Source organism: Thermothelomyces thermophilus, chromosome 5, assembly GCF_000226095.1.
Source record: "Thermothelomyces thermophilus ATCC 42464 chromosome 5, complete sequence".
Lineage (NCBI taxonomy): Eukaryota > Fungi > Ascomycota > Sordariomycetes > Sordariales > Chaetomiaceae > Thermothelomyces > Thermothelomyces thermophilus.
The window spans coordinates 3,542,126-3,560,774 of record NC_016476.1 but is presented as its reverse complement, the minus strand read 5'-3'; the positions used below and the strand labels follow the sequence as shown (position 1 = coordinate 3,560,774).

Below are 18,649 nucleotides of genomic sequence, written 5' to 3'. Positions count from 1 at the left end.
CCCGTAGAGACCGGAAACGGTCACTTCCTTCGATGAGGTGGACCTAGGGCACTTCCTCGGACAACCTGGCGAGCACGCCTCGTTCGTCCTCGTGATCACAGTGGCTGAGATTCGGGCGACCTCGCTCCAGACGTTGCCAAGTTCAGTACCACTGACTCGGAGGTGTTGATCCCTCTTCGCAATTGGGAGCGATGCGGGTGGAGAACTGGCAGCCTAAAGATGTACAGGCACGTCTGTAGGCATACAGAACATAGCGCTTGCGTAACCACCTAAGGATCATTCGTGCCGATGCAGTCGTTGCGCCCTGATCTCATTAGAATCAAAGCCAAGCCTGCGGGGGAGCCACATGTGAACTGGGACTACGCGTGGAACACGTAAACATATTCCGGAGAGACGGCGGTCAAAATATCCTGGTTCTGTCTAAAGTGGTTTAGTTTTATATGTACAACAATGACGCTCCTATTACACTAGCAGATGCTAATGTCAGAGTTTAAACAGCTGAGCCACTCAGGTAAAATGTCCTTTCGCCATCTAACCTGATGTTGACAGCGTGTTGTGAAAAAGAAAACACCCAGAACCATCTCCATGTTCGACCCTACGCTCAGCTGTTACGGATGTAAGCGAAGAGAGTCAGGGTCCACGACCTGGTTCCGGCAGGCAAGTCAAGGACAGCCTGCAGCACTTTGGGCTCGCCTTCCTCGTCCCAGTTCCCTCATCGCCACCAACGGCACCGGAAACCACAGGACACCGTGGCTGCGCCATGGCTGAGAATACTCAGCTCGGTCGTACTATCTCCTGCACTCCTCGGACGGACACGGTGCGCCCTGTGTGCGTCTTTGTCATGACCTGCGTTCTGACAATTAAGCATCTATGAGGGGAGCCTGCAACCTCCCATCCTGGTAGAATCGACCTGCCAAGTTGCCCTAGAACGCTTTTACTTCTTCGGCGGCGGAGGCGGGTCGGTCGGCTGCCCGCGGGCCTGATTTCGGAGTTCCTCGACGAAATATTTGAAAAAGTTGCTGGACTCGTTCTGCTCGGCTGAGAAGGTTGTGTCAGCATCCCGACTGCCAACGCTGGCCCGGTTGTCCCGTACCTGTGGCCTCTCCCGGGCGCAACGGCTCACTCGGATCCCGGCCGTGACGGAGGTTTTGGACGGTGCGGTGGATGCGTTGGACGCCCCGATGAAATGTTGGACTTCGAAGGAGCTGTCGAGTTGGGGCGGTCAGTAGCGGAAAAGCAGCGAGCGCGGTGTTGTCACAGGTTGGAGCGTACTTGAGCGACGATCAGGTCCTGGGACGGGTCAGCGGAAGAAGCCACCGAAAAAAAGGACAGTCGGATAAGACTTGCCTCAACCCTCAAGTAGATTGCCCAGAGAACACGGCCCCACGGCGCCATCTCAAACTACTTCGCCCGCATATGCGGTCGTCGCATTGTCAGGCTTGGATGGTTCGCACACAACAACAGAGTCAGTAGCACTGCGCCTTGCGGGCACGCGAGACTGGACGAGGGAAGTCGCAAGTGGGATTAACCCAATGCCTGCGAGAGGTGGGGAGGATATTTTTGCTTAGTCATCTCATCCTGAGAACGACTACGGATTAACTTCGGATTATCCGTATTTGGTGCACTTCAGTCAACTTACTTGTGAGGTTTGCACTGCACACAGAGGGAGAGAGAAGAGAAAGAACGAACAATCCTCAAGCAGCGCCCTTGGGCCTAGGCTATCTCTTGCTCTATATCCCAACCAAAAGTGGGCACAAGGGTATAGCAGCAACATTGACTTCTAGGGAAGTAAGACAAAGATAGGTATACCAAGTCCATACGGATTACATCAATCGAATTGTTCAAAAGGTCTTGGCTGGTTTGTGCGTTTCAGAAGATGGCTGGCTGGCTGCAAGAATCGCGAGCAGGCAGTGTGTGCCACCCGCAAGCTGAGAGCCGACGAGCATATATCTCATATTGTTCGGTTTATCCTTTGCTTTTACCGTTCTTTTATACCTTTTGCAAAATAACGCCAGCTGCTTTCGTATGCCATAGACGGCTTTCCTAGTCACCTGCATTACAACGACATTACATTCATATGTAACGCACACCCTGGTACCGCCGCTGTGGTTTTCCTGCACGGCCCGCGTTGGAGTTGCATGCTCTTGTTACCTTGCCTTATGATTAGGGAAGTCGGCCAACCAGCACTTCAAGGCGACACCGCTTGGAATCTCGACAAACATGGGCTCGTTATTCCAACAAAAGCGTCACCAAACAATGCATTGCCACTCTCTCCCTATACGTCCTTACGTCCTTTCAACCGAGGTGCCGCAGCAAGCAACCGCTCTCAACAATAAGAACAACAGCCGGCTCGGTTATTTATAGCGGCCGGGCCTAACGGCGTGAAAGAGGCAGCGCGCGGCACAGTCGACCACGAAGTTGGCCAACGCCTGGCCGCCCTTTCCTGCCAAGCGCCCCTCGTTGACCCGACAGGCAAAACAGCGTGTAACAGCGCGGGGCACAAACACTGGCCCGGTCAGGCCAACGGCGTTTCAGCAGAGACTAGTCTCGTACGGAATACACGGTGTGTGCTGCCCTTCGCCGCTTCTGCCCGCGGCACGTTTAAGCTGCTAATACACTAAACGGGAGCAATACGGAGCAATAGCAACAGCATTATGTCTGGCTCTGACCCATGGCGGCTGGCCTGGTCAAGCGGCCCGCGAGGTCCAAGGCCTTGGCCCTATCTTTACGGGCTGTGCCCCCTTTCGCATGTCATGGCTGCCGTCAGCGATGCGGCCGTTAGCTTCTAAATTGGCGCCGATGTCATGCTCCCTGCTTCGCAACGCAACTCTGCGATACCACGGTGTTTCTGCATTAGCATGATGTTGAGGCGATGCATGTTTGGGCGTCGACGCAATGAAGCTGCGCGAGAACGACATCAAATCAGCCGGTCTCACGCTCTTGTATGAGCCAGACTGGCCCATCGACCCGGTGGTTGAGTGCGTGACGATGCAAAACTTAGCCAACCATTTTGCCCCGTCGCTGACCAAGGCTCAACAGCATCATTCTGGTCCATGGTATCGGGGGGCATCCAGTTTTCACATGGAAGCTCGAACGCCAGGGGCAGATGCCAACGACACCAAAGACAACAACCACGCCCCGTTCGGGGACCAAGAGAAGGCTGACGAAATCGCCGGCGGCGACGCCCTTGCTGAGATCTAACTCGGAACCTCTGCTTCTTGCGCGAAACCAGCGGTCCCTGAGCAGATCCAGGATCCCGGCTGGGAAGAACTCGGCCGACTCCTCACCTCGAGTCGGCCTGGACCGATTCGCCGAGCCAGGAAAGCCGGGCTCTCTAGGAAGATCGAGGACCGTTCTGCGCAAGGCGTCGCCCAGGTTGTCACCAAGGGAAAGAGTTGCCGAGACCGGGACCGATGAGCCTGGCCTATGGGCAGCAGCATCCGATGTTGACGCGTACTGGCCCTTGGACTTCCTGCCGGCGTCGTGCCCCGGCGCGAGGGTATTCACCTGGGGCTACCACACGCTCGTCAGCAACCGAAAGGCGCTCCTCCCTCAGGGTGATATCTTTGCCCATGCCCAGGAACTATTGATCGAGCTCGCCAGCAGGCGCACGGCCCTGGGGGCCGCAGCGAGGCCGGTCATATTCGTCGCGCACTCGACCGGAGGCCTTCTAGTCAAGGAGGTATAGTATCAGACCCGTGGCCCATGTCCTACCTCGTTGTTGTCGTGCCGTTCTAACATGCACAGCTCCTCCGTCTCTCCGAAGCTGAGAGGGATGGGCCGCTAAAGGAGATCCTCCTGTCGACTTCCGCCGTCGTTTTCCTCGGTAGCCCGCATCGTGGCACAGAACATTGCAACTTGGGAGATGCCGTCCAAAGCATGGCCGTCGCCACTCTACACGCCGACCCGAGCGATTCGCTTCTTCGCGAGGTATGCGGAATACGCGCGCTCGAGCTGGAGCTAGGCCGGCAAACATTTGTGAAGCTTTGGAACGAGTACAACTTCAAGGTCAAGACGTTCCAGGAATCGGTCATTGCAAGCTATCAGTACCCAGAACTGAGGGCGGAAACGGTACGTACCAGGAGACACCTCGAATACGCGCGTTGGGCTCCTCTGTTGACGGGAACAGACAATACGGCGCCTGGCGAGCTTCATCGGTGATCCGAGGGAGAACCCAGAGACTATTTATGCGCTCCATAACGATATCTGCAAGTTCGGATCGGCCCAAGACCAGGGATACCGCGCATTGGTCAAGACCCTGGCGGCCATCATCACCACCGAAGAAGACGGAGTAGGTTTGCTTTCGTGAATAATGCACGGGACAAGGGCTGACGGATTGTAGCGCGCCTCGTTGAATGCCAGAGAGACCGGTGTGTTGGTTGGAAGCCCCATTTTATCACGGATGCCGCGCTAACGATTCGCAGAATGTCTGTTGGCTCTCAGCCACACGCAACCCGCAGTTCCCGAGCCAGTTCAAGCAAGGGCTTACCCTGGCACATGCCTCTGGCTGTACGACCTGCACGAGTTCCAGACGTGGTGTCACCGTCATGGGCCAAACAAGCAAAAGATCCTGTGGATAAGGGGAGAATCAGGATCCGGAAAGACGATTTTACTAAGGTCGCTCCAGAAACGCCTCGAGAGACAATGGGGCCCGGCAGGCGCCTCATTCATCTGGGTCGCCGCCGAGGCCGACGATCTAACAGGAGGTGCCAACACCGGACACCGGCGTTCAAGCCCAGCCAGTATTTACCGCAGCCTTCTCGCCCGGCTCTTCTTACAAGATCCGTCCCTCCGAAAAGCCCTCCTTGCGCTGTACAACCAAACACGAGACGACCCGCAAACGTTTGATGACGCCCAGATCTCTGCCTTCTTCGCCGACTATTATGCCAACCAGACAGCCCGAGCACGGGCCCGGAGAACCTTCATCTTCGTCGAGGTTTCTGACGATGCGTGCCCGTCGTATGTGCACGAGCTGCTCGGCCGCCTGTCTCATCTTGCGCACAACTCCGACTTTAGCATCTGTCTCGCGAGCGGCCACCATCCAGAGATCATCCAAGAGGAGAACGTTATCAGTATTGCGATGCATCTGCGCAACGCCGATGATATCCTGCGATACGTCAATCTGAACCTGATTGCCGGGTGGCAAGAGCGGAATCGGACGGTCAACAGGATTGCCGAAAAATCGACCGGCGTGTTTCTGTGGGCGGAGATCGTAGTCAACATACTGAACGCAGCCATCATGGAGGGTGCCACACGGGACATGATCGAGCATACCGTGGAGGAAATCCCCGGCGATCTCTACGGCCTGTACGAGTGGATGCTGTCGACCCTGAACGACCGAGAGCGGGCCGAGTCTCTTCTCCTCTTCCAATGGGTGATGCTCGCTGCGGAGCCCATGCGGCTCAACGACCTGTTCCTCGCCATCAGACTCACCGAGCCAGACCCCTTCGCCTTGTTCGAGCGGCTCGGTCCGCTAATGGCGTTCGACATTGGTATGCCTTTCTCGATGCGCGAGCTCCGCCAGCTCCGCAACTCCGAGATCAGCTCCGACACGCCATCCCAATTCTACCGCTGGCTGCGCGCCCGCTCCATCGGCCTCCTCGAGCTCAAATCCGACAACGACCGCTGCCAAGGCCACCACCACGCCAACGAAACCCTTGGCCTGCAGCGCGTCTACCCCATCCACCCTTCCGTCCGCAACTTCTTCCTCTCCGGCCGAGGCTTCGCTTGCCTCACGACCGGAAACCCGTCCATCCCTTCCAGCTTGCCCCTCTCCGACTTTTTCGACATCACCCACTACACCATCCTCCGCGCCTGCCTCACCTACCTCAACATGCGGGACTTCGAAGCCCTCGGCCACGGCTGCGCCCGCCGCAGCCGGCACAAGCCCTTCCCCCCCACCACCTCCTCCTCGTCCTCGTCCTCCTCCTCCTCCTCCCTAACATCACCTTCCTCCCCCCGCCAGCGCCAGGACGTCCCATTCGTCGAGACGACGACCCTCCACTGGTGGCACCCGCCGCCGACCGTCTCCTCGCAGCGCCACCTCGTCATGTCGTCGTACCCGTTCCTGCGCTACGCCGTCGCCCACCTGCTGCACCACCTGCTCGCGCCCGTGCCGTTCCGCTACTTCCTGCCGCAGGCCGAGCTGCTGGCCGTCCTGGCCGCCAACCGGTTCCGCCTGTGGAAGCGCTGGACCTCGCTGCTGGGAACGTACGACCCGGACGTCATCATCGCCCTGCACGCGTCGCCGTCGTCGTCATCTCCGCTGCCGTCGCCTTCATCCTCAACGGCGGCGGCGGCGGCGGCGGCGGCGGCGGCAGGGGGAACCGGCCCGGGATCGAGCCGGATGGTAGCCGCGTGGCTGAGCCCCGTGTACGGGGCGCGGTATCGGCTGGGGAGGGTGCTCAGGAAGGTGGCGCGGCTGGCGGCGAGCGACTCGTACGTGGCCAGGCGGAAGGGCGGCGCGCCGGAGCCCGTCACGCCCGTGGGTGTCGTTGCGGTCGCGAGCGGGCACGGAGGAGAGGGGAGGGAGGAGGGGGAGAGGGAAGAAGAGTGGGTGCCGACGACGCCGAGATTCAGGTTGCCTGAGGAGCTCTCCCTACCGCTACCTCGTGTCGGCGGGGGGTTGCTGAGCCCGATCAGGAAGACCGGAGTCATGGGAGAGGAGATGGAAGGATGGCGTTTGGACAGCGAGAGTAACGGCGTTGGGTTGGCTGCGTAAGTGGTGCCAGTGTGGGGGGGGGTTATAATTATTTGCACCAGCAATACTGTGGCCTTTCAGTTTCTCTCTTTTTTTCTTTTCGATTAGAGGTTTCCTTGTGCCTAAATAAACTGAATCCCTAGGTCTGTCTGTTAAGTCATCAGTGTAGTGCGACTTGCAAAAGCTGCATTGCAGCTCTCTGGCTTGCATCCTTCTGTCGCTCCCTTCCTGTTCGTTGAATCGTTTAGGTTACTTTCAAGCAGGGTTGCAAAGTTAGCTAGTTTTTAGTCTTAGTTCAATATCTAATTAGTCAGTTAGTTTTATATCTTTTAAAGTCTCTATAAATATATTTATAAGGTAATGATTAATATTAATTAAAGCTTCTTGAGATTAGAGCTTATAATTTACTAATTCGTTATAAATAACTGTTTTTAGTTAAGGCTTATACTAAATTCGTCTACTTAGTTAAGGCTCCGACGAAACTAAATGTTCAATGCCTCGTTCCGCTTCAACTCACAACCCCAACCCTTATCATATGGTATCTCTATCAACCGCCGCTGCATTATGGCATCAGTCGCAACGGGCAAAACTCGGCCGCTGGAACTTTTTTGGCCCGAATGCGAGGTGCAACTTGTTGCATTATTCTGCCGTCTTGCTCGTCAGAACACGCGCGCCGCTCGTCCCCCAATGTACGCACTTGGCGGCCATGCGCGCAGAACACTTCTCCCGCGCGCAATGCGCCGCGTCTGCGCGCAGCAGGCCAATTATGCGGCGGCATCCAAACCGAGCGCCACTTTGGAGTTGCCCAACGACATCGCGGCGAGCCTTCATAAGGACGGCTCCTGGGCGGCAATGCGCGGCAAGCGCAAGGGCAAAAACACCGACAAGTACCGCGTCAACATTGTCAGCGAGAAGCTGTGCGACGACACCCTGAACTACATCAAATCGACCTTGACCCGGCACGAGGGATGCGATCTCATCGACATCTTCCCGGGCGCCGGCGTCTGGAGCCAGAAGCTCAACGATCTGCTCAGACCGCGCTCTCACATCCTTATGGAGCCCGACGAGGAATTCTACAAGCCCTATCTCCAACCACTTCTCGACCGGCCCGGCGCCCGGCTACTCCCCGAATCCGGCATCGTCTGGGAGCAGCTCAACAAGATCCTGAGCCCAGAGGTGCTGCCGCACCAGGTCGAGCGCAGGTACAGCCCCAAGGAGATGCCGGAGCGCAACGACACGCTACTCGTCACCATGAATCTGGCCATGTACCCGAAGAGGAGGTTCCGAACCTTCGAAAGCCTCGCCCAGCTGGTTCTGTTTCAGGTGATCTCCTCGATCCGCCCCGGCGGCCTGTTCCAGAAGTACGGCCTCGTGCGCATGCTCATATGGGCCGAGAACTCGGAGAAGATGTCGATGCTGCCGCGCACCGTCCAGCGGCGCAAGAAGATGGCCATCGAGGCAGAGATTGCGACCGACTGGGTGTGCGAGATCGTCGGCGGCGAGCAGGACATCTCGACCAGCGGGCGCACCCCAGCCTGGTTCCAGCGCGACGATGCTCTCGATCTCGAGAGCACGATGAAGACGGCGGAGCGGATGCGCGCGGGCGGGTTTGAGATGCTGCCGGGGAGGGAGCCGCAGCATCTGCGCGAGTTCCTCGAGGTCGCAAAGCTCAACGACCCCGCCGCCTTCGCCAGCAAACACACGCACGAGCGGCCGTACATGGCCGAGCTGGAAGCGCTCGAGGCCGCTTACTTAAAAGGGGAGCTTTCCACAAGCTCCAAGGAACACAAGCGATACAAGAGCCTCCTATACCTACGCAACCACACCCTCAGGCGCTCGGAGATGATTGTGAAGATGATGGAGGAGTACTACGCGATCATCCAAGCCTACATCGACGCCGGCTCGAACGAGAAGCTCCTGGCCAAGGCGCGCAAGCGCGGGCAGGCGTGGGGCGAGCGGGCCAATAGCCTCGAGCAGGCGGCCCGCAGCGACCTCCTCCTCCACCGCGACAACCTCCACATCCTCCGGCAGGAATCGCCCATCCTGAACTGGGACCGCCGCTACGTCGAGCCCCTGCGAGCGACCCCCGCCGAGTTCTTCCCCCAGGTGCCCTGCACCCTTCTGGACATCCAGCCCAAGGCGGTGCCCGGGATCCTGCGCGACATGGGCCAGCACTCGACGCGCGGGGGCGACACGTTCGACCTCATCCTGCGCGGGCTCGTCCAGCGCCCGATCGACCCGGTCACCAAGTCGCTCAACAGCATCGCCGCCGGCGCCGGCGAGGGCATCGTCCCGCGTTGCCCGAGCCTGCTCGATCCCCGGAAGGGCGGGATCCCGCCGGGCCTCCTCGAGCAGCCGACGCGGACGCTCAGCCAGAGCCAGATGGTCGAAATCGCCGAGGCCTGGATGACCTGGCCGTTCCGGCCGAGCTATTCGGAGCTGGTGTCCCGCACCCTTGAGGACATGGAGAGTCCCGACGAGGAGGACGGGAAGTTTGCTATGTCTGAATAGAGAGGAGAGAGGGGGAATTTCCAAAGTTGCACTCAAGACGGCACGGCATGCATGGCAAGGCGTATATGGGTAGACGGCGTTTTTCTGTACTATGTATATAAGGGTGTATCGCGGAGCATATGAGGCTCAGATCTTTCCCCGGTGTTTCGGGGTGTGTATATCTGTTAATGTATGTACAAGTATCACAACCAACAGTCTCCATGGTCAACGACGCATATGGTGTATTGTCCCAGGTTCAGTAGAAGGCCCTCCCTCTAAAACGGGATGCGGTTATTTTGTCCTCTCTCCGTGTTTTCCCGTTGTATGGCAATCTTCGGCGCCTGTCAGGGGTTGATCGGCTAGCCCTCCTTCTATTTCTGGACCGCGCTTGCGAGTGACTGATTATTGGATGCAGCAAAGCAGTCGTGCAGAAGGCCCGCGGCTGCACCACCACAGCGGCCCAACCCCACCAAGAAAAAAAACTTGGCAGGGTCCTGGAGTGCGCCAGCGGGGGACTAATCTAAAATATAATATGCATGGATAGCGTGTTTGCTTTCGGGTCTTGCGCTTTACAACCTGGAACACTGTGGGCACGGCGCGTTGGATGGCCTTGGAAGCGCACAGAGAATCAAGGCGGGCGCTAGTTAATGCGGCATTCAGAACCAACGATATCGCATGTGGCGTCGATTCTTGCCTCTCGGCTCGGTATTTTCAGTGGGACGCTTTTGTCGGCAACCTGGGCATTGGCGGGCAAGTGTGTACTTATCATTCCGTATTCGTGTCTTCGGCATCGAACACACTACGTACTTGAGCGGTGTTTGAACGACGGTACGGAGTATGGACCGCAGATTACAGTATGGATGTAGTTCGTTGTATTGTACATATGTACGTACATACCCTATCACTACGGAATTGCCTCCCTTCAGTAGTGTACAGACGCACTACTACTCCGAATACTACTCACGCCGCGGGTGCGCGGAGCCTGAGTGGATACGGGGTATGATTGCCGAAGCGGCAGACCCACACAGACTCCAGAGTGATTGGGAGGTGAACCCCTGTTGTTCCTGCCGGGGGTAACTACGCCAGAGCTGCACAGTTTCTGAACACTTTCTGGGGATCCTTGCTCGTTTCGCGGTCCAACACCGATTCGTAGCCTTGCTTGCTTGTCTTCGTCCTCTTGCTCCTCCATGGGAGGGAGTGCTGACTCTTCTCCCCCAATGTCCCACAACCTGCACAACCACCGACTACGAGCCTCATTTTGTCTTGTTGGCCGTCTGTCAGTTTGATGCAGCAACCCGGCGAGCCTGTTAAGTCTGATGCGACTTTGTTGCCAGTCGGACTGATAACCTAACGTCCTCTGCACGACAAGACGGAGATAGACGACATTCTTCAATCGATACTCCGGAATGATCCTCTGATATAGAACCATGGTGGGGTTTCCTCGTCGTCCATCGACGGCTGTTCGCTACATCGTGCGAGCGCTCCTCCTGATCTTCGTCTTCTACTCCCTGCTCGGGCCCTCCGACCCCTCCCAGGATGGCTCCTTCGCACCGTTGAGGCCGTGGCGCCGATTGTTCAGCTCGTCCGGGCATCCCATCGACAAGCTAGTCAAGGCCGCCGAGAAAGAGTTCGCATCCAAGATCGCAAAGGCGACCAAAAGCCTGCCAGATGCCGCCGCCGCCTACCGCAAGCGCCGCGGCAGACACCCCCCGCCCGGCTTCGATCAATGGTACCAATTCGCGGTGGAAAAACAAGCCATCATTGTCGAAGACTTCTGGGACCAGATTTATCATGATCTGGAGCCGTTTTGGGCGCTCGATCCTGCGCGCATTCGCAAAGACGCTCGCGAGTTTGAGATGCGCATCCACATTCGCGACCACAAGGCCTCGACAGAAAGCGATTGGTTTTGGACGCAGATCTGGCTGACTTTGATACAAACTATCGAGCATCTTCTCCCGGATATGGACCTCGCCTTGAACCCGATGGACGAGCCGAGGGTAGTGGCGTCCTGGGAAGACGTGAACGAGTATCTGCGTGAGGCGGCCAAAACCAAGACGATGGCGAACCCGAAGGAGGTGGTATCCAACTTTGGAAAGCTGCCTCCGGTTGAGCAAGCGCCGCCGGATCAAGAGCAGATGCCGCCGGTAATCTGGGAAAGCGACAGTAAGCCGCCTTGATCCTTCTTCCTCCTCCTCTTCCTCCGTCAGCCCGCCTGGAGATAACACTAACCGAGAGACATTACAGAGCACTACTGGCGCATTGTGCGCCGCGGATGTCCACCCGACAGCCCAGCTCGCGAAGCCGAAGTCATCACCGACTTTGACCAGACACCGGCCATTGCCGACCCCTTCAGCCTCGCACATATGCGAGACGGCTACGTTGCCAACTACACCCTCAGCACCTCCTTCTGCCACCAGCCCGACCTGCAAGCCCTGGAAGGCATTTTCGTCGAGCCCCTCTCCGTCTCGGCGACCAAGTCGCTCCTCCCGATGTTTGGCGGCTCTAAGCTCGCCGTCAACAACGACATCCTCCTCCCGGCGCCCATCTACTGGAACGAAGAAGACCGCTTCGTCGGCGCCGAGGGCGCCTCCATCCCCTGGGAAGCCAAACATGCGATGGCGGCCTGGCGCGGGGTAGCTACTGGCGGCCGCAACCGGCCGAACAACTGGCGCTCCTTCCAGCGCCACCGCTTCGTCGCCATGAATAACGCCTCGATCCTCTCCGACTCGTCACAGCCCCCGCCAAACTTCGCCCTCCCCTCCCCGCGCTACCCACTCCCCGACGCGCTGCCGGACTGGATCTCGGCAAACACCAATATCGGTTTCACGGACATGATGTGCCTTTATGTTCCGCCACCCGAGGAATCCGAGCCGGGATTTCCAGGCTGTAACTACACAGTACCCTTCTTCAGCATCGTCCCCTCCATCCCCATGGCCGATCAGTTCCACTTCAAGATCCTGCCCGATATTGACGGCAACTCGTTCAGCGGGCGGTACCTCGGGTTTCTAAAGAGCACCTCGCTGCCGATCAAGTCCACTTTGTGGCGGGAGTGGCATGACAGCCGGCTGGTGGCATGGAAACACTTTGTGCCGATGGACAATCGGTTCGGGGACTGGTTCGGCTTGTTGGCGTATTTCCTTGGAAACGGCAAGACGCAAGGGAGGGATGACGTTGCGAAAAAGATCGCAATGGACGGGAGAGACTGGGCCGCGAGGGTATTGAGGAAAGAAGATATGCAGGTCTACGTATTGAGGCTGCTGTTGGAGTATGCGAGGGTCGTGGACGAAAGGCGGGAGATGATGGGGTGGGTTGATGATTTATTATGAGCCCTGACGGGTCTTGTGTCGCATTGAGTCAAGGTGAGGTTGATGTGATTGTGCTTACACTTGTCTGCGCAAGTGTAGAGCTGCACGTCTCGGGCCATCGCAATCGCGTCAGGGTTTAAGGTTATCAGTGTCTGTGTGTTGGGAACTTATCGGCCTAGGGATTTTTAGAGGCTGGGCAAAGACTGCTGCGCGGCGCATTGTCTAGGATGGGCAACCAATCTGTGTGTACTTCGTTGTAATGAATGATGGAAGATTCTGCCGATATTGAACCAAATCGTCGCAGTTTCAGATGATCTATCTAATCCGTACACTAATGTACAGTACCTTATGTATCGTAGCTTGGTATCAAGGCTTATCTGGTTCTGGATCGATTCGATCAAGCTTGGCGTTTCGCAACTGACACATGTTTTGCACAACTCCTGATTTTCCGCTCATCAATATGTCCCCGTGACGCCCAACCCATGAACCCCGATTCAGAAACCAGAGCAATCTCTTACCTAAACATGCATCCCGTGGTCATTGCTCGGCGGCAGGGTTCGCAGCCACGGTGGTCAAGCACGGCGAGCGCAGGCGGTGGAGGGGCCGGAGGCGATGCCTGAACGATGCCTGCTCGGTGGCTGCTGTGGGCCGGGATTTGCCGGTGGTATCCGCCAAAACTTAGACGCCTGCCGTTAACTGCAATCGCACTTATAACTTAACGGCAGTCGGCTCCGAGATGATGTGGTACCGCCCCCTGACAAACACCGAGACTCTCCCCACGTGAGTGATTTTGACGGCACAGCAAGACAAATCCAAGGATGGGGAGGGTTTGGAAAAGGACCGAGCCACTGCCAGTGCTTGCAAGCGATGCGGTGTGGACCTCCTGGCGAGGCGGCATCGACGAGCTTACGTTTTGACCCCTCGGAGGGGGCGGAAGAAGTGATATATAAAAAAGGTCGAGGCCTGCCTTTATTTATTCGTGATGGTGGAAGCTCTCATTCTTCTCTGCAAAAATAATCACTGACGACTCCCTCGAGAATCGATCTTGGCATTTCTGTGCAGCAACCCCGATCCCGATCTTGTGGGCTGCCGACATCACACTGATCCGCCGGTCTTTCTCCGTGGCCGACAAACACGGTCCCGTTGCACTCCGATTCTGTCTTCCTGGTGTTCCAGCATCAGTTGTCCTGTGAGGCGAACAAAAGGTATGTGTTTCGAGGTCTCGTCTCATCTATCTGAATCAGTTGTGCCCCTCGGCAGCCCCACCAAACTACGGAGTCGCTTGAGCTTGCTGTCAAATGGGCTTGGCGTGTTCGAAAACGAATGGAATGCTTGGCAGAGACTAGATCACGGGCGGAAGATCTGCCAGGATCCCTTGTTTGACATGTGCCATGTGCCGGGAGGTTCCATTGAGAGAGCCTGGCCGGCGATAAGCCGTTTATCGCTTCATTTTTGATACAAGTTCTTTGTGGAGGGGGGAGGGTGGAAGGGGGGAGGCCTGCTATATTTTAGGTTTTTTTCTTTTTTTTTTCTTCTTTTTTTTTTCAGTGTTCTGAAGTTCTGACTGACGAGCGACAGATCTCGCGAGATCTCGCGGTTCGAAACTCCCGCGCAGAGAGAACGAATCGAAAGATCAGTTGATTCCACATTTCCTGGTTGCTAATATCGCCACCCGTATATTACCATGTCTCCCTCCCGTGTCAGCGGCGATTTCAACGAAAGCGCATCGGCGACGCAGCAATCCTGCACCACCACCAAGCAGCCCGCCCCACGCCACTTCGGCAGGCTGGACAACACGTCCATGATCGAATCCAAGTTCCTGTCGCAGCCCCAGGACCTGGGGATCGTCGCGGTCGGTTTCTCGGGCGGGCAGCCCAAGCCGGGAGTCGACGCGGCGCCCGCTGCGCTGATCGAGTCGGGCCTGCTGACACAGCTGCGCGACGACCTCGGCTACAGGCTGCACGGCCATGACGCCGTGCATTCGTTCTCCGACGTCGTGCCGGCGCAGGACCCGCCCCACCGCGGCATGAAGAACCCCCGCGCCGTGTCGGCTGTCACGAGGCGCATCGCCGAACAGGTCTACAGGCACGCCAAGGAAGGCAGGCTGGTGTTGACCCTGGGCGGGGACCACAGCATCGCCATCGGCACCATCGCGGGGACCGCCAAGGCCACCAGGGAGAGGATCGGGAGGGACATTGCGGTCATTTGGGTCGATGCGCACGCCGACATCAACACCCCGGAGACGAGCGGCAGCGGCAACGTGCACGGAATGCCCGTCAGCTTCCTGACCGGCCTCGCGCGCGATGATAAGGAGGAGTTCTTTGGCTGGTTGACGGACGAGCACCGGGTGAGCGTCAAGAAGCTGGTGTACATTGGGTTGCGGGATGTGGACGCCGGGGAGAAGCGTATCCTGCGGGAGAATGGCATCAAGGCGTTCAGCATGTTTGACATCGACAAGTAAGCCAATTTTTTTTCCGGCGCGCTTTGGGAAAAACGGGGCGAGTCAAGGCTGACAGTTGCAAATCTAGGCACGGCATCGGTCGCGTCATGGAGATGGCGCTCGCGCACATCGGCAACGACACTCCGATCCACCTCTCGTTCGATGTCGACGCCCTCGACCCCATGTGGGCGCCGTCGACCGGCACGCCGGTGCGTGGGGGTCTAACCCTGCGCGAGGGCGACTTCATCTGCGAGTCGGTGCACCAGACCGGCAGCCTGGTGGCGGTGGACCTCGTCGAGGTCAACCCCCGCCTGGCGGCAGATACCGACCTGGGCGCCCACGAGACCGTCCGAGCCGGCTGCTCCCTCGTCCGCTGCGCTCTCGGCGAGAGCCTGCTGTGAGGCGGGGAACGGGGTGTGATGACGAAGACGTAGCGGATTGCGGCGCAGGGTTTTGGTTGGTCTGCGGTTAGATCTCAATTGTCGGGCACAGATCTTCTTGTGGCGCTCAAGGGCGGTTCAATCGCAAATTCTACATAGGGCTCGGATCTCGGGACACGACAGAACTTTCTTTCCTTGGCACCACCTTTCGGCGCTGTTTTCACGGCTCGCTAGTCATTTATATGTACATACAGACATATTGCTTCATCTCTATATCTCTATGACTGTAGACAGGCGTCTGGTTAGACACAGAATTTAAAGACGTAGGAAATGACCCATCCTGATCTCCTTACGTGATATACTTCGGTAGGCTGTTGCCGCGCCTTGTGCAGGGGGGTTGTTGTTGGTTGGTCTCCGGTTCCATGTGGGCCTCGCGCCGCGGCATTCCGATCTTGGGAGCCCAACGTCAACGCCAGCAACCAACAAGGCTGCAAGGGCTAAGGTTTGGCTGCAGCCCACTCACGCCGCTCCAACCAGCGGCGTTTTTGGATGCAGGAACCAAGCGCCTGACAGCTCGCTCTGATGAGTTGTCAAACGGTTGGCGACTATGTCCGGCTGTGTTATACTTCCATCCCCCTGCCTTCGCCGGCTTGTTCCTGCCCGATCGATCGGCGATTTGTAGCTGTAGATTTAAACGATAGGCAAGCAGTATTTTTTTCCTCTCTTAGTGTAAGCATCGGGGTCATCGATGAATCACTCTAAACACTCTCTCGTCATTCTCCCCGCGTGCGTTCCTTCCCCCTCCTCAGGGTCCCGCCCGCCGACTCAATCCCTGCCCCCCACGGGTTAGTCCAGTCAGGCACCGACAAACAAACGGGCGCCAAGCCATCTTAGCTCCCGCACTCGACGAGACTGACGTGCGCGGCGCGGGAATCCTCGTAGGAACCAACTTCTCCCCTTCCTGTCGCATTTGCCGCATTGGATCGCATTATGTCAATTGTCTTCACCTTGCCCTCACCGTGACGGGTTTTATCTCATCAACCTCAGCCTCCCCGACCGATTCTTTAGACCCGGCCTCTCTTCCCAGCCACTTCATATCGAAAGTCCCGCTCCACCCAATGGTGGGGATCCCGTCAACACCAAACCGAAACCCGATTTGCTTGATTGCTTGATTGCTTGGATCCATCGCCAGCCTCTCCCACCCCCACGCACGCACCAAACGTGGCACTCGCTCCGTTTGCGACCGCCCGAGGCGTCCGCCTCGTCGCAAAGCTTTGAGCACAGGGGAGCAGCCCCGTTCCGTTCGAAAATCGTTCTTTTTCTCAGGCCAGGCTTGGACTTGGGTTCCTGAGCTCTTGCGACTCCCCACTAGAAACAGAAGGGCATTGTACGGCGGTGCGGTCCGACGCAGGCAGGTTGGACGCTTGTGCAGTGACTCTACCTTGCAGGGATCGCAGGGAGCACCGCGGCACTGCGGAAGCCGTCACGCTGCGTCGCTTCCACTCCCAGAAGCTCTCTTGAAATCCATACAGGGAAGCGCTTTGGCCAACTTCGGGTCCTCCCCGCCGGCCATCGTCGCCGAACAAGCCCCTCCTGGTGCATGACCCGGCGCCGGCGCCGACGCCGAACCCGATCTTCGACCACGAGCCCAGAGTTTGCCGGAACACCGATTCTGAACCGCACACACCCTCGATTCACCCGATACCTACCGAATCGTCTCTGAGACACAACTTGCCGCGATGGCGTCTACCGTCACAAGCGGCTCGCTCGTTTACGAGCGCCGCGTCGTCGAGCGCATCCACAAATACCACTGGTCGGCTGTGCAGCTCAATATCTGGATGCTCATTATGCTGATTGCCTCCTGCCTCGTTATTGGCGTGTTTGCGACCTTTATCCAGATCCAGCAGGCTCTCCTGCTGCCAATACCATGGTGCGCTCCCCGCCGATGCTCTTCTCTAACCCCCCCCTTAGGCTTCCCCAACGGCAGCTGCTAACACGGCACGTCTCGTGCTCCCCGCCCCGCCCCGCAGGTATTTCCCCTACTACATCACGGTTGGCTCCCTGGGCGTCGCCTTCATCCTGCTCCTCCTCTGGCTCATCTTTCGGCGCCGCCTGCTGCCCTCCATCGTCATGATTGGCGGCTTCATCCTGTTCGTGATGTGGATGGTCGGCCTGATTGTCATCTCGATCCAGCTGTGGGGCCCTACCAACTCGGTCAGCTCCAGCTGCAACCTGTTTGTGTTCGGCGCCGACCCGCGGCCCAACGGAGAGACGCTGCAGACGCTCGCGTGGCTGGAGCAGAGGGGCATCTGCCAGAGCTGGCAGGCTGTGTTTGCTTTTGGGCTGGTTGGCGCGATCTTCTTGCTCTGGATCATGGTTATGGCTTATCAGGTTTTTGCGGACGATTCGTGACGAGGCAAAGATTGATGTCATTGATGCCTTCCTTACGGCCTCGAGGCTCGCGTCCTCGTCGAAGTACGGACACGGGCCGCGCGGAGATTCTATGCCCGATATCTTCCTTTATCTCTTTTTGGATCACGCCTTTTTTTTTTTGGCTTCTTTGGAGTTATTCTGATGCATCGATAGACGGAGTTGGGCTCACGGGGTCACGGACTGCGGATGATTTGTGATATTGTGGTCAATTTGGGGTCAGGAGTTTATAGCGGCGGGGCATGATGTATATTGCGGTCAAACTGAAGCAGAATAATGATCAAGATGTCATGATTAATGCAGCTAGGGGTTTTGTCAAGGCAGCACTTTCCTATACAAGACAGCAACCGAGAAAAAGGAGTCGCCAGCTCGAACATGGGACGAAACAAAAGGGGGAATCTACGCTAGATCATACAGCCGTTCCATACGATAGGAGAAACCGCCATTCGAAGCCCGAAAATGCCACTCAGTATTACTCCACTCCTACAGCAGTCCATCAGTTATCTACAGGAAACACAAGCGGGCAAGAAAGGAGGAGGGCAAGAGCTACAACCTACCGGCCTGTCAGATGTGCTGTGGCAGTTTCCGTCTTCTCGGTTGGTGCTCGGTGTGCTCTCCTCGGCATACCCGGCTTCGCAGCGAACATCATGGCCAATCTGTGGCCCACGATGGGGCCTAGACCTTGTGTTGATAGTCACAAAGATACCATGAGGCAGGTCCGATTCGTCGGCAACAGCAAAACCACCATCAAACGACAATGGGCACCACTACTCGGTTTCATGTAGCCCAGAGAAGGTGCTTGAACGTTGTAAAGACATAGGCTGGCCTTGGAAGCTGTTTCAAAACATGCTCAAGGTCATGTCCCTGGCTTAAACGCCAACGTGAGCCTACGGCCGATAGCAAC

General features: G+C 57.4%; 5 protein-coding genes across 5 annotated transcripts; 4 read left to right on the top strand and 1 right to left on the bottom strand.

The window, feature by feature from the left end:
* Positions 1–465: 465 nt before the first annotated feature.
* On the bottom strand, positions 466–1,452 carry MYCTH_2316070 (uncharacterized protein). Its single transcript, XM_003665467.1, has 4 exons — positions 1,348–1,452; positions 1,273–1,290; positions 1,094–1,205; positions 466–1,038 (listed from the first exon to the last, which is right to left on the bottom strand). The coding sequence occupies exons 1-4, from the start codon at positions 1,393–1,395 to the stop codon at positions 935–937; spliced, it is 282 nt and encodes a 93-aa protein (XP_003665515.1). The 5' UTR covers positions 1,396–1,452; the 3' UTR covers positions 466–934.
* Positions 1,453–2,895: 1,443 nt separating this feature from the next.
* On the top strand, positions 2,896–9,416 carry MYCTH_2140301 (uncharacterized protein; the record flags this gene model as incomplete). The annotated part of the gene is made up of 8 exons (XM_003665466.1): positions 2,896–2,978; positions 3,040–3,637; positions 3,748–4,071; positions 4,130–4,291; positions 4,343–4,370; positions 4,425–6,252; positions 6,343–6,442; positions 7,364–9,416. 8 exons carry the CDS (start codon positions 2,896–2,898, stop codon positions 9,209–9,211), a joined length of 4,971 nt encoding a protein of 1,656 aa, XP_003665514.1. The 3' UTR covers positions 9,212–9,416.
* Positions 9,417–10,480: 1,064 nt separating this feature from the next.
* On the top strand, positions 10,481–12,829 carry MYCTH_2309376 (glycosyltransferase family 90 protein). The gene is made up of 2 exons (XM_003665465.1): positions 10,481–11,353; positions 11,435–12,829. The coding sequence occupies exons 1-2, from the start codon at positions 10,618–10,620 to the stop codon at positions 12,514–12,516; spliced, it is 1,818 nt and encodes a 605-aa protein (XP_003665513.1). The 5' UTR covers positions 10,481–10,617; the 3' UTR covers positions 12,517–12,829.
* Positions 12,830–13,659: 830 nt separating this feature from the next.
* Positions 13,660–15,687, top strand: MYCTH_2309375 (uncharacterized protein). Its single transcript, XM_003665464.1, has 3 exons — positions 13,660–13,700; positions 14,074–14,952; positions 15,024–15,687. Exons 2-3 carry the CDS (start codon positions 14,180–14,182, stop codon positions 15,334–15,336), a joined length of 1,086 nt encoding a protein of 361 aa, XP_003665512.1. The 5' UTR covers positions 13,660–13,700; positions 14,074–14,179; the 3' UTR covers positions 15,337–15,687.
* A 967-nt stretch (positions 15,688–16,654) lies between these two features.
* Positions 16,655–18,041, top strand: MYCTH_2316068 (uncharacterized protein). The gene is made up of 2 exons (XM_003665463.1): positions 16,655–17,245; positions 17,346–18,041. The coding sequence occupies exons 1-2, from the start codon at positions 17,055–17,057 to the stop codon at positions 17,725–17,727; spliced, it is 573 nt and encodes a 190-aa protein (XP_003665511.1). The 5' UTR covers positions 16,655–17,054; the 3' UTR covers positions 17,728–18,041.
* The last annotated feature ends 608 nt before the right edge of the window (positions 18,042–18,649 follow it).

What these genes read in the sequence shown, in the direction of transcription:
- MYCTH_2316070 (XM_003665467.1), bottom strand. Translation starts at nt 1,395, where the DNA reads ATGGCGCCGTGGGGCCGTGTTCTCTGGGCAATCTACTTGAGGGTTGAG. An exon ending in GCGCCCGGGAGAGGCCACAG is followed by an intron (nt 1,039 to 1,093) that starts GTACGGGACAAC and finishes CAACCTTCTCAG; the next exon opens with CCGAGCAGAACGAGTCCAGC.
- MYCTH_2309376 (XM_003665465.1), top strand. Translation starts at nt 10,618, where the DNA reads ATGGTGGGGTTTCCTCGTCGTCCATCGACGGCTGTTCGCTACATCGTG. An exon ending in GGTAATCTGGGAAAGCGACA is followed by an intron (nt 11,354 to 11,434) that starts GTAAGCCGCCTT and finishes GAGACATTACAG; the next exon opens with AGCACTACTGGCGCATTGTG.
- MYCTH_2309375 (XM_003665464.1), top strand. Translation starts at nt 14,180, where the DNA reads ATGTCTCCCTCCCGTGTCAGCGGCGATTTCAACGAAAGCGCATCGGCG. An exon ending in AGCATGTTTGACATCGACAA is followed by an intron (nt 14,953 to 15,023) that starts GTAAGCCAATTT and finishes TTGCAAATCTAG; the next exon opens with GCACGGCATCGGTCGCGTCA.
- MYCTH_2316068 (XM_003665463.1), top strand. Translation starts at nt 17,055, where the DNA reads ATGGCGTCTACCGTCACAAGCGGCTCGCTCGTTTACGAGCGCCGCGTC. An exon ending in CTCCTGCTGCCAATACCATG is followed by an intron (nt 17,246 to 17,345) that starts GTGCGCTCCCCG and finishes CCCGCCCCGCAG; the next exon opens with GTATTTCCCCTACTACATCA.